At 29.2% G+C, this 14,978-nt stretch overlaps 1 protein-coding gene across 2 annotated transcripts in view; it reads left to right on the top strand.

The window, feature by feature from the left end:
* rl (Mitogen-activated protein kinase rl) overlaps positions 1 to 14,978 on the top strand; it is a 43,081-nt gene that overhangs the window by 19,412 nt on the left and 8,691 nt on the right. The window contains exons 6-9 of one of the 2 annotated variants that reach the window (XM_043045595.3): positions 600 to 671; positions 6,563 to 6,642; positions 9,262 to 9,340; positions 12,337 to 12,446. In XM_043045595.3, the coding sequence (XP_042901529.1) occupies positions 600 to 671; positions 6,563 to 6,642; positions 9,262 to 9,340; positions 12,337 to 12,446 (341 nt within the window). Of the gene's footprint in view, positions 1 to 599; positions 672 to 1,455; positions 1,528 to 6,562; positions 6,643 to 9,261; positions 9,341 to 12,336; positions 12,447 to 14,978 lie in introns of both variants that reach the window. The other variant, XM_043045596.3, reaches the window with a different exon arrangement.

Here is a 14,978-nt window from a genome sequence, read left to right as displayed (position 1 = left end):
TCTTTTAATAAATAATTAAACATACTAAAGTTAAAATTGTTTTAAAATCAATTGATATCTGATATAAAAATATTAATAAGATGAAAACTGTATTTATTAAATAGAGATTAAAAAGTTTAATTATTTTTTTTTTCTTGACATTTTTATCTGCAATCCAATGAATAAATCAAGATTTAAAAATGAATAATTTCACTACATTTATTGTAAATTCTTAATGAAAATTTGTCTGAATTTTTAAATTATGATAAAAATTTAGTAATTACTAATACAAAATTATGTAAATTTTTAGAAACTTGATTCACGGAATTTGGTTTTGTCTGAAGAGTTCCCACCCTAATATAAATTAGTAACATAAGCCCTTCTAAGAAACCATTTGGATGTAAAAAATTGTCTTGTGGCTTAAAATGAAGCATCAGTTTTGTCTTTCATTATTTTTTCTTGTTATTTTTATGCTTTTTGTTATCTCGTTTCTTTTCCTGTAACTGTTACTTTTATGATTTTGCACATTTTAATTTTTAGATATTTTTTTTAAAAAGAATCCTCTTTGTATTTACCATTTATTTTTTTGTTTGAAGAAGTTATCCTTAATTTTATTTTAGTTGACATATGGTCAGTAGGTTGTATTTTAGCAGAAATGTTGTCTAACAAGCCAATTTTTCCTGGTAAACATTGTAAGTATCAAAGCATTCAAGTTTTAATTGTTTTTATATGTTAAGCTAAAATCAAACATCCAGCTATTTTCTGTGCTAGTGAGTTATTTTTCTTTTCAAGAATTTTAAAACCTTAGAGGAAATAAAATCTAACTCATTTTTATTTTTGTTATCCATATTTTCTAACGAAGGCATTTCTAAAAATACTGTTTAACAGATTATATTTCATGAGCAACTTTCCATGTCGAGATATCATGCTAAGTTGTAGTTATTATTAGTATATAATTTAATGTTTATCAGATTTTGACTTTGCTTGAAAATTATTTTATAACAAATGGCTCTTAAATATGTTGGCATATGACCAACAGCTAAAGTTGAACTTCATTTGTTTAGATTTAAAAAAAAAAATAATAAGAGCTTTGTATTCTTTTCACACTCTTGTTTTTTTATATTTTAAAGAAATTCATTTGAAAAACCCATATGTGGCTGAATTTGTATTTTGCCATATGATTACATTTCGTGAAATTTTAATTATCAAGTGAATGTTGTTTTTGGTGTTGCTTGAATTAGGAATTGCCCCGTTATTTGTGTGGTATGCTAGAATATTTGAAAAAGTGTTCACCCTTTTTATTTTGGTTAATTTTCGAATTTTTTTTTGTTTAAGTGTTGGAAATGTATGCAAAAAAAAAAAAAAAAAAGGAAAAAGAAAATACTAAATTGTTAATGCCTAGGTTTGAGGTAATGCCTGTGGGAAATAATAAAATTTGCAGTCTTATAAAATTTGATATCCTTAATGAGTGCTTAGTTGATGTTTGGTCAGTTGGATGTTGTTTTGCGGAGATGATTTCGAGAAAGCCTATTTTTCCTGGGGCAAATTGTGAGTATTTCCTGTCAGTTATTTCATGTGCCTTGCAATGATTCCTTCGTGGTATTCTGAAATTGCATGCCCTTCCCTCCTCCTGCATCTTGTTTAGCTATTGGTTGATTCTATTATAATGTGGCTTTTGTAAATTTGCACAACTTTTGTTTAAAGGCTGAACCTTTGTGTAAATTTTGTTGTTGTGTTGTATTGTTTTGTCATATTGTTCCTCTGCACGGAAAGTTTTCCATGAAACTCAATTCTCCAACAAATGTTATTTATAATGCTTTCCATAAACGTTATTCAGCGATTAATTGAAATAACAAAAAAGATTAGTTTTTTTGCATTGATTACACTTCATTTTATTTTATTCAAGGAAAGCTGAAAAGTTTATTTTAATATTTTCAATTGAAATATACATGTTCATATTTTTGTTTCTCTATCCTTACTTTACCTTGTTCAAATAATAATGAAATATGCACTTTTAGCGCATAAAACTTGTCAAACAAAGTTTTGCCGAGTTATACAACTAGAAACTGAAAATTGCATATTTTTTAGATCCCTAATAAAAAGGTAAGGCAATTATAATAAAAGTTGCACTGTAAGAAGGCGGTAAAAAAGACCTGGTATTTTATCTAAGTAGGCGAATCAATTTGTTTTGTCAAATAAAAGTACAGTAGGGAACCGATTATCCGGAACTATCGGGACCATCGCTATTCCGGATAACTGATTTTTCCGGTTTTCTGAATCGCTACAAAAAGCCGTTTTTTTTATTGTTAAACCCAACTAAGAAAATTTTTTTTGGAAATAATCTTAAAAAGAAGGAAAAACGATGAAGTAATACACTAATGATTATTTCCAAAATGATGGTAAGGTAAAAATCTTTCAAAAAAGAAAGAAAAATCCTAAAATCTTAGGAGGAAAAATTTTTTTTTTTTAAAAAAATGGCGGGAAAATTCATCGAATTTCGTTCTGGTTTTTTGGTTTTCCGGTTTTCTGATTTCCGGATAACGGGTTCTGTACTGTAGTTCAAAAGTTGACCAACATAAGATGCTTTAAAATGATTGCTTTAAAAATATGTTGATTTTTAGATGTTAATTAATGAGAGTAAAAGCACGCATTATACTTTTGATGTAAAGGTGGGGAATATGCAGTTTCTGTTATGAGAAGGTATAATCAAAGTTTCAGTCTCTCCTTGGGAAACTTTTACTGGAAAGCGACAGTTGCATTTGAGTAAATTCTAACATCAAAGGATTTTAGATGTAGCAGTGCAGATGTCAAGTATTCTAATTAACGTATATTTTAAAGCAATAATTTGTAACATCTTATGATAAATGCAGAACCATCTATTGATCAACTTTTGACCTAATTATTTTCTTTCTTAAAATGAATTCTGTAATAGTATTAACCAGAAAATTTTTTTTACAGTGTAAATTTCATCATATAATAATTTTTGAGGAGTGACATTTAAAATTGAGAAATAAACTTGAAAACAGAGATTAAATTTGTAAATGACTGCCCTTTTATAACACAGATTATTTTGTAACTGCCATATTATTTATATAACTAAGCCCTGTAGAGTTGTTGATTTAATATTTAACCTAAATCATTGTTCCACAAATTTTTTTACACTACATACTGATTAATTAGACTCAGGGGTTCTAAAAATAAAATTAATAAAACATATTGCATTCAATTTTTGTGCACTTTTTTATTTGCTTCCATATCTTTACAGTAAGCCCAAACTTTATTAAGCTAACACCTTCATTGTTGGCAGAAAAAGGGATTGCCAACTGCTACATTTGTTCAATATGTTTTACAGAGTTATAAACATTTAAAAGCTTTCAGAATTTTGGGTAATTTGGACAAGATTTTAAAAGCTTCACTATGAAAAAATTTGAACAAAGTGCATTTTCATTTCATCTTCTGAATCATTCGCATATAATGATGGAGAAAATAAATTAAATTTACTAAGCAGGGAATCATATTTATAAACATTAATTTTCCTACCATTAAAAGAAGCTAAACAGGGTTGTCACTCCACACGGAGAACCTGGAAAATACAGGGAATTTAAAAATCACCTAAAATAACAGGGAATTTTGATTTTTTTCTATACAAACTGGGAAAGTACAGGGAATTTTTTTCTTATTTTTGTCTTTTAAAAAATGGTGACCACTCAATGGATCTATGGGATATTTAACCAGAATCTTCCAGCTATACTAAACTATAACATTATTTAAGTATGTTCAACTGTTTTTCCAGCAATTAAAACTAATAAATATAGTTAGCCCAATATATCTCACACAAGAACACAGTAATTGTTTCCTCTTAATATATTGTGTATAATATGTACGGGGAAAACACGGGGATTTTTTTTTCCACATTTGAGTGGCAACCCTGTTAAACCACGAAGCATATAGTTAGCAGTCCTAAATTTTGATAAGTCACCCAAACAATTTTTTATCTCCAAAGAAATCTAGTTTTTTAACTGTTCGTGCTATATAAATTAAGATTTCAGCTTCTAGCTCTTATTTAATTTAACTAATGCAAATAATAGTAATTAAATTAATTGAAACATTACAAATATGAACACAACCTAACAGTTCAGGTGCCTGGAAAAGGACTAATAATATTGCGAGTTGGAGATCAGCGGATTGTTAAGTTTAGAGGGGAAGCCATGACAATCTAAACTATAATTAGATATGTTAGTTTTTTTTTATATATGTATGTACAATAAGTTTTGAGCAGTTTTAGTTATTGGCTTTGTTGAGCATTAACAATAAATTTCTCCCGAATTCAGGATACATGAAAGAGGTCTCACGTGACAATCTCTACATTTATATTTGATATATTTTTAAAAGATATACTCTACATAGTTGCCAACATGGATAGGAAAAAATCCAGTAGATTTTACAAAATAATGTAAATTCCATACTAAATATTTTACATATAGGAAATTTCAGAGATTTTTATTGTGATCAAAATACAATAACTTTATCTCTCTAATTACTACAAATGGACTGCATTATTTTTTGTTTATGATCGACATTAAATAAACTTAAAAGGTTTTTAAAAAATAGTTAAATTTTTAAAAAAAAATTTATTTAAAAAATGAGTTCTGAATAAAAATTAACTAAAAATGTTAGATGAAAAAAAAAACTTAAATCTGATTGCTAACAATGAAGCTCGCTTCATTATATATTAGCAATTCTTGCTTAAATATTCAAGCAAGCAATAAACTCTATTTCAATAGGAATTTTTTTTCTTTTTTGGAAACTTACACAATTTTGGAAATTTTTGAAAATGCATAAAAACCTGGAGAAACTGGCAAAATCCAGTAGAGTTGGCAGCTATTTTACTTCAAAATATACAAATTGGACATAATGGTTGACATGTTTTAAGACTTGTTTTTAAGACTTGCCAGATGTGAAGAAACAAAGGTGATGTTAAGTATAAAGTTTGCAATGATATAAATATAAAGTTTCCAATATGATAAATCATCAGTTGCTGCAAATTGTTGGAATCTTGAGCATAAATTCAAATGCCAAAATTATTTCCACCCCAGTCTCCATCTTGATGCCTGGAACCAAAATTAGCACATAAAGGATCTTCCATCATTCTAGGTTCGAGTTATCTTCTGCTAAAATCATTCAACACTGCTCTTCCAATCTAACCTAATTTTTGGCAGTCATTCTATGTTTTGAATAATCTTTCTACTTACCCACTGTTTCCAAATTGTGAAAAATCTGTTATTGTTTAATCCGTTGCTTCCTGGAGTTACTGCCAAATCCACTCACTCTTGTTTCTTTGCTTCCCTTTTTATTATCTTGTTCCAACTTGTCCCTATTGGTTAAACTACTTCACATGTGTTTGTTTCATTACCATCATTTGGTTTTGATACTTGAGGAGTTTAAAGAATCAAAATCTATAGTCACATTATTTTTTTGCTTTAGTCTACATAGCACGAAGTTTACATTTTAGAAACTCTAAAAGCTGTTACTAAGAAATAAAAATCCAAGTAAATAAGCTTGTTAATCCTCTGATGTTGAACCAACTAAACATTGTCAATTTTTTTTCCTCTATTCATCATCATCATATTCATATTCATCATCATCATCATCATTCGAATCCACTTCTCTCTACTTTTGACACTTGTTCGCCAGTTTTTCTCCTTTAGAGTAAGGAAATCAGTCTCAACTAAATCCAACCATCTCAGCCTGGGTCTACCTCTTTTCCTGTTCGTTAGGGGTTTGTGTAACAGGATTTTTTTTAAATTCGAGTCATCATTCCTTCTGAAAGTGTGAGCTGCCCAGTTCATTCGATGTATTTTAATGAATTTCACAATATCTGGCTCTCTGTAGATTTTATACAGTTCAGTATTGTATTGTCTTCTCCAGGAATTATTTATTTTTATCCCACCAAGGATGGCCCTCAAAACTTTTCTCTCAAAAATGGCAATTTTGTTTTCACCAGCTTGAGTTAGGTTCCAGGTCTCAGATCCATAGTCATTAAATTCTCTATTAGTGATAGAAAATTTAATTTCTCTTGTTAATTTCATCGTTTGTGACGCACCATAGTCTTTGTCCCTGTAAATAAAACCGGATAAAACCATCAATTTCCAACCCTGCCTAATTATGATATTTTTCAAAGTGCTTGAAAATATTTTTGAGTGCTTGAAAAGTGCTTAAAAGGTGCTTATTTTTTGTTGAAAAATTTGGCTATGCACCCTGTAGTAAATTCGTTTTTACACATACTTTTATCAGTTGGGATCTAAATTTTGTTCATTGATTCGTCTTTTCGTGACGCCAACGAAAGTGGCATTTCCGCACCAAGTAAATGACGCTGACTAAAATTAAAATCGTTTCCGAAAAATCACGTACCTTCCTTCACAATTTTGAAGTCAATGGCGGTGTCTTCTAAGAATGACCCACCTCCACCAATGACCATTTTACTGTGGAATGGAGAGTGGTCGCTCCTGGGATGTGTCGCTGTAATAGATTTAATTTTTGCTTTATAATACATGTAAATTTAACACTAATTTTGCTCTTTTAGATCTGGATCAATTGAACCACATATTAAATATTGTTGGATCCCCCTCACAAGAAGATATGAATTGCATCATAAATGAAAAGGTATATTTAGTTTTAAGTTGAAAGTCTGTACTTTTCATGTAACTCAGTTTTATTGTCTATATTGACTTCTGTGCAGCTTAATGTTGTTCTTAGTGTGTTTCTTGTTCGCCCATCATGAGACTGTTTGCTGTAGGAGGTAGAAAATAACATTTGTTTTACACCCTAAAAATAAATCTTATAAAGTTATGAGGTATTTGCTATGTACCACACAGAAAAATAAATCTGAAAAGTTATTTATATTTTAAACACTTCTCTCAAGATTGACTTGATTCTTTCTTTTTATTTACTTTAGACAAATTTCAACTCTAAATATCATTGTGATAAATCCCTAATTATATCATTTTCAGTGTCATTTATTTTTCTGAAATCATTAGCATGTTTTAAAATATTCTTTTCAAAGGAAAAAAGCATAATTATTACTGAAAATATCATTTTAGGTGATAATTTTTCTTTTCTTGTTTCATTTATTTATTTTCCATATTGAATTTTTATCAAAAAATCAGTTCTGTTTTGCAGCCTATCAAATATCAAAGAATTTTATATTTTTTGAAAAATATAAGGTTTAAATATTCAGGGGTGATTGTGCTCCGGATTTCCGGAATTTTGGCTAACAGTGATCTGGAAGTTTCCGGAGATCGAAGGTCCAGACGTTTCAAAATATCATTTCTCACAGAAGTTTCCGGAAATCAAATTTTCAAAGGTGGAACTTAAAAACACAGTTTATTTTATTTGTTTTTAAGGGAGAGCCAGAGAGATACTTTATAAGCTTATATTCATGATTAATATTCATTTTTTATCAGTAAATAGTTGTTATAGAATGTAGTTGTTATTTACCTCAAGAAAGAAAGACATATTTGTAAATTTTAATTACTTCTCCAGGTCATCGTAGCTATGTGTAAATGGTATAGGTATGTGTAAAATTTTAAATATATTTTAAGTAAACTTAGAAATATAGGAAAAAAACCTTGTTTAAATTTTTTTCAATTTTTGTTTTTGTTTTTTAACTCAAGAAATTTTCCGGAATTTTGACTTGGGCTCACAATCACCCCTGAATATTAACAATCATTAAGAAGGGTTAATATTAAGCACCGTAAAGAATTCCTCCTTTGAATTAATATTTTACAATTACTTAAAGCTACACTCTCGAACCAACCATTGTTAAACACAACAAAAACACCATCTCTATTATTAAGAATGGTAGTAATAATAAAAAATTCAATCAGAAAAATATTTTAAATTTACATTGTAAAAAAAAAAAAAAAAAAACTCTAAATATGTGCTTGTGAAAATAGTAATAAAAAGTAAAATTTAAAAAAAGTACATTTTGGCTATATTTGGATATTTTTGTTGCATAACTTTCTTTTCAATTTTAAACTAATTCACGTTTCTATAATTTTCATTCATAAAAGAAATAGCAAAAAATTTGCATGTTTGAAAAGCACAGAAAATTTAAGTGCAGTTAATACAACATTCCATAATTATTTTTAAATATTTAAATTTTTTTTAGTCTGGCATCATGTAGTTAACTATAAAAGAATTATTTTAAACATTGTATGTATTGTTGTGGTACGAGATTGATTGAGTTATAAAGAAGGAATATATATATATATATATATATATAAACTCAGAATAACAAATCACTTCAACAGTGCAGTAAGAACGACACTTTAAAACCCTCTTGTTACACTCAATTTGCGCTTTTGTTTTCATCTTTTGTTTTCATATTTTGTAATCTGGCAATCTTTCTGTGAAAACATTTTTAAATCATTCTTGAAAAATATCCGTCCATGTAAGTTGAACTGATTTTGCTGCTCGCTTTATAGTCTCCCCTTTTTAATGTTTTTTCTTTTTATTTTATTTTATTATCTGTTTTTACATGTTATTTTTACTTATTTGTACTTTTTGTGATCTATTTCATTTGTTGTTATTTTTAAAAAAAAATTTTTGAGTGCTCCTCACACTATTGTATTAATTTATTTAGCTTTGGCTTTATTGATACAATATCAGAAAGCACTCTGTTTTGCGGATATAATCGTGTGGGCTGAAGAAAAGATTATATCCTTTTTTTTTCCGGTTTTTTAATTAACATTTCATGATTTTTTTTTTTTTAATTTTTTTTATTTATTATTATTTTTAATAAACTGTTGTTTGTTATTTTTTACTTATTATTTCCCCCCTTTTTCATATGTCTATTATTTTTCTTTGTTTTATTCTTCGTTATGAACTTATATATATATATGTATATATATATATATATATATATATATATATATTATGTATATATTCGGTTTGAAATTTTATCACAATCAGTTTTTTGTTTCTACATAATATAACAGCTAATGAATCATATTTCTACATTTTTATAATGGATGATTTTGTAACTTAGGTTCTCTGGCTACTTATAAATATACTCAATAAATATTGCAATATTTATGCAATAAATATTGATTTATAGTTGACTTTTATTTAGTAAAAATATTTAAATTTAGCTATGGCTAGTTAGCTAAACCACTAAAAAATGGTGTCAACAGGCTGTTGTAGCTCTGGTATTACTTTGTCTGCCAGTATGTTTGAAGTATTTTGATGCCTTTGAAACTTATTGTTAAATTGTCCTTACAGGCTCGTACATATTTGCAGTCTTTGCCTAGAAAACCTAAGGTTCCATGGACAAGTCTGTATCCTTCAGCCAATGTTCAAGGTAAGACATTAAATAGATATTACAGATTTTCTATAAAGTTTGGTTTCAACAAATCATTATTAATTTACTATTGTTATTAATTATCAAAAGTCATTCTTTTCTGGCACTTCAAGAACCAAATTTTAAATTTGCCCATTGAAATAACATCGCATTAATAATATCAAAATCGTGTGGAAAGGAAGGAACAAAAATGACTGGTAAGGAATTGATTTATTGCAAATCGAATGTGTTCAAAAGTTTTAACTCTAATTTTAAATTAATGTGTTATAGTAACATCAAATTAAAAATATCAGAATCTGAAGAAAAAAAAGTTTTTTTATTTTTATTTTTTACAGTAGTTCATATGCAATAATTGCATTATATAAGCTCACCGTACAAAAAATTAGTCACCCTAGTGCGTTGGCACCCATAAATCATTTGGTTTCAGTAGATGTCGCAGTGGTCAAGTGACGTGCTCAACTGTGTGAGCATTTCTTCAAACATTGCATTGTGATCAAAGGCAAGTAGCCATCAGTAAGACATTCTTGTTTTAAGCGGAAATTGTGTGTAAATATGGGTAAGTGTAAGGATGTGACAGAGTGGCAAAAAGCAGTAATTGTGTTTGGCAGTGGTCATACAGTGACTGAATGTAGTTGCTGGATTTGTTGGTGTTTCGATGCAGGATGTTCAACATGTCTACATGCAGTGGTGTAATACACATAGTCACGAAAGATCCTACATGAAAAGAATCGGAGACCTGTTTCATGACTTGCCATTTAAAATCATTTCCAAACGAGACAGGAATTGCTTCACTTAGTGAATAAAAGTCCATCCCAACCTTTTAATGAGAGAACATTGCGAAGGGAGCCGCATGCAATAAACATTTGGAGTCGAACACCTCGTAAGAGGATATTGCTCACTCAGGCACATAAAGCTGGGTGACTTAAGTGGGCTAACAATCAGCAAACGCGAACAGTTGCTGACTGGTGGAATGTATTATGGTCTGACAAATCGCCTTTTTGCCTTTATTCAAATGACGCACGTTGTCGAGTGCACCGAAGACCAGCTGAAGCATTTCATCCTGACTCTGTGCAAGATCAGGTTCAAGCCGGAGGTGGGTCTCTCAGGTTTTTGGAGTGTTTTTTGTTATTATGGATTGGGCCACCTTACCGAGGTGGCTACTAACATGAACCAATATGTTTGTTTGAACATTCTGGATGATCAGCTGCTGCCTTTCAGTCAACATCTTCATGAAGAGGATGCTGTCGATACCCCTATTTTTCAAGAGGACAACAGCAATTATCATCAGGCTGGAAGAATATGTAACTGGTTTTATGAATACTCAGACACTCAATAACATCTCGACTGACCTGCAATATCACCTGACTTGAACACCATTGAAAATTTGTGGGGCATGTTGGAACAACGGGTAAAGCACCCAAATCAGAATACTCTCAATTTGGTGGATTTCTGCGATCAAATCCTCAGTGAGTAGCTTAAACTGGATTCGACATACCTGTAAAACCTTGTGGACTCACTTCCTAACTGAATCCCTGGTGGTTATCAAATCCAGAGGCAGTGTTACACGTTATTAAATGTTTTTCATGATTTCTCTAGGGGTGACTAATTTTTTGTCCGGTGTGCTTGTATATTATGTATAAAAAATATAGCTGAAACTATTAATTGGTTTTCTGAAAAACATGGCACTCTTAATACATTAAGACTAATATTATTTGCTATATTATAACAATACTATTCAGTTTATATTGCAGGTAGTAAATACAAGTTGTTAATTATTATCTATCTAAATATTGATTTTAATTCTCTTATGCCACAATTTAGGTAGATTTTTTAGATTAGTAAAACCAAAGTAGTCTCCAATAATTATCTGATCTCTACTTACAAAGTTATTTTTATTCTCAATATTAGTTGCCATTACTTATATCAGGGAAGTAGAATATGTTCCATCGTACAAAGAAGGTTTTGGGGGAAAGTCAGGCAGCCCTGGAGAAATCTTTGGCCTAAAATAATTCCTACAGAATTTTTTATTGTTAAAAAAACTGTGCGGCTTTGCTCAAAATTGAATCGGCTGTTCAACAACGGTTACATAATAAAATAATTATTTTTAACATTAAAGTTTAGTTAATAAAATAAAATTATTATTTTTAACATTAAAGTTTAGTTAATAAAATAAAATTATTATTTTTAACATTAAAGTTTAGTTAATAAAATAAAATTATTATTTTTAACATTAAAGTTTAGTTTTAAGAACTAAGAGGATTTATTTTATTTCTCTTTCATTCAACTTTACTTTTTTATTAGCTGTTTGTCAGTTTTTTGCTTATATTAAGTTCAGTACAGAACCCATTATCCGGAAATCGGAAAACCAAAAAACCAGAACGAAATTCCATATATTTTCCCACTTTTTTTTTTTTTTTTCATGTGTTTTTCCTCATAAGATTTCAGGATTTTTCGTTCTTTCATGAAAAATGTTTACCTTACCATCATTTTGGAAGTAATCATTAGAGTATTACTTCATCGTTTTTTCTTCTTTTTAAGATTATTTCCAAATATTTTTTTTTAGTTGGGTTTAACAATAAAAAAACGGATTTTTGTAGCAATTCAGAAAAGCGGAAAAATCAGTTATCCGGAATAGCGATGGTCCCGATCCTTCCGGATAATCGGTTCCCTGCTGTATTTCTAATAGATATTTAGCTGTTCGGCCTAATCACTATTCGTTACATCACTAGTTAAAACTGTCATTTGTCAAAAACTTGCCAACCTTGTAAAGAACTGATAAACAACATATTTAAAAATCTTTAAATATGTTGAGTGTGAAATCAATGCACTAATTAAATGAAATTTTTTGTAAGCAAGTATGCCAGCTGGGAAAAAATTAACATTAAAATATTAAAAGAAAGAAAAAAAAACTCTTCAAGAAATTTTTCCAATTCAATAAACTTTTTTATGACCCTAATGATTCAATTTTAATTCTGACGTAAGTTTTATTATTCTAGCTTTGGATTTATTAGATAAGATGCTCACCTTTAACCCACATAAGAGAGTTACAGTTGAAGATGCTCTGAGTCATCCGTATTTTACTGAATATTATGACCCTGAAGATGAGGTATGTATTTTGCTTCCAAAATAATTTATTTATGCTCCTTTGGTACACATTAGAGCACTATTTATCCAGGGTGACCACAGAACAGAAAATTACTTAAATCTGATAAAATCAGAGAATTTATTTAAATATCCTAGAATTTCATACCTGCCATGTCTCCTGTTTCTTTTTCTTTTTACAAAGCGTATTTTACAACTATTTCCCGTTTACCCATATTTTCTTCAATTTCTCTGTTTTTTTGAAGAAATTTTAAGAAAACTTCTTTTTTAAATGTTAAATTTCCACTAATGACAAAAATACTTCCCTTATTCCTCAACTGATGGCACTATTGCAGTTCATGTGCTGTTACGCCGAATAAACCGGATGTAGTGAGACTGTTGCTGTGAGTCTGTTTTTCTCCAATAAGGAGCTTCATTATTTACCTAATTTGGCAATAACTTCTTTTGTTTGCATTGCATTTCTAACGATTATCAAAGCCTAAATGTGTTTCTGTTTTCAGATTCGTTTATTGTGGGTGTCAATTGGGCAACTAGAAAATGAACTGTATATATAAAAATTAAACAGTTCAAAAATATAGCGGATGCTTTGTTAGGTATCTTGTGCATTCCACAAGCAATACAGAGTGGCAGAAATTTTTTTCTAAAGTTAAAAAAAAAAAAAAAACACTCCAAATTTCACTCATTACTTAGATGAAAAGCTTGAAAGCTTGCTTTTAATGAAAAGTAATTTCTCTGGCAACTATTACGAACAGAACTTTGATAAAATTTTCCTATGCAAAGCCAAATCAGCTACTTGTGTTTGAAATATGAATATGTAAAAATTCTGTAAAATGAAGCTAATTACTTAAAATTATGAAAATTGTTTGTTGTTGAGTGTTTAAAGTTTAAGTAATTATAAATAATGGTTTAAAAAAATCTTTTTTAGATTAAGATTTATTTACACATTTTTTACTTTGCTAAATGTAAGTGCTTATATTATTTCCAATTTTGAATTTCTCTTTTTGACTTACACATAGCCCAAAAAATGTAACTTGTGAAATCTTCGTTATTTTATTTCTCCAATGTTGGCAGGTATGGAATTTCATTAAAATGTGGTCCAGTGAAAAAAAAATTGGTCTTGTAATAATTTCTTTTAAAAAATGTTTATTTTTAATGTTCATTTCAAGTAAAAGCAATTTATTCATGGAAAAAGTCATTACTGAAAAACTAATTATACATTTCATATCACAAGTTTCTAAAATCAAGAAGGTTCTTATCTGAGTGTTTTTGGTCAACTTGTTTATTCTGACTGCAGTTACACGTTAAATAAACACTAAAATCCTCACTGCGGATAATCTGCCACCGTGGGTAATCTGGAGCATCACGAATTTCCTATCTGCTTCCGACAGCTATAAAAGTTAATCATAATCGGTGTCCGTTTCTTTGCCTATTGGCTCATATATGGTATAAATTCGCTCACATCTGAGGGTAGATTGGGTTGGTGGGAGAGACTTTGGAATTCGGTGTTATTTTTTCTGCATTAATTCATTAATGCCTGGCCTCAAGAAGTAGTTAATGTATGAAAAACACCACAACAAAAAAAGTGGTAGTTCATATTTGCTTACTCCTACCTAGTGGATGTTTCGTTTCACTTTACCTTTTAAGAAGACTTTGGATCTAAATATAAATATTTAAGCCAATGATATATTTCAGTTTATAGAACTTCTTTGTTTTTCCAAAATTAATACTATTAATGAAACGTGTGGTACCACTTATTTCTTTTTTTGAAAAACTTTCCCAATAAGGCACAACTGGGTTAATTGAATCAATGCTATCTGCTGCAAATTTCCCTTCTTGGCTGAAGTTCCTTCCTGCAGATTAAAACGTGTAATATGCAGGAAATTACAATATACGTTTTTCCATCTACTTCAAGGTAGAGTAATTTATCTCCAAGTCATACTGAAAGTTTTACAGACTGTTACTTATTTTTGTTTCATCATACATAGACATTTTTGCATAATTTGATTTTTAACTTTTTCTTTTATTAATTTAGTTGCTGTATAAAATGATTCCTTATTAAAAAATGTTAATAGTTAAAACCTGTGATAATTTATTTTTGCTGGACGTTTGTAAGTATCATTATTTATGATATTGGAATTCTGTTCTTGTCTTTGTTATTTCGGCGTAACTAAAATTGAGAGATTTATTAAGTTTCCTTTTATGAGAGAAAAGTTTTCATAATTGTGTAGTAAACTATTTAATTGCAATTAAATAGTGCTAATTAAACTAATCTGTTTTTTCCAGTGGTTGTAGTTGCTTTGGTAGTTCTAATTTTTCTGATAAACAATTTTATATTATCAAATTTTTTGATGACCGATGCAGGGGTTGTGCACTTAATTATTATTTTTACCTTACCCATTAACAAATCTTGCAGAGTGGAGGTTTTTAGTTTCATAATTCATCTTTTTCAACTGATTTTAAAAATGATTGAATTCAATGAACAATGCATTAATGAAAGAATTTTCAAATGGCGAGGTCATCTGCTAAATTACTACAA

This window comes from Parasteatoda tepidariorum, chromosome 10, assembly GCF_982258835.1.
Source record: "Parasteatoda tepidariorum strain Cologne lab strain chromosome 10, Ptep-v5.0, whole genome shotgun sequence".
Taxonomy (NCBI): Eukaryota; Metazoa; Arthropoda; class Arachnida; order Araneae; family Theridiidae; genus Parasteatoda; species Parasteatoda tepidariorum.
This window is presented reverse-complemented; position numbering and strand designations above follow the sequence as displayed.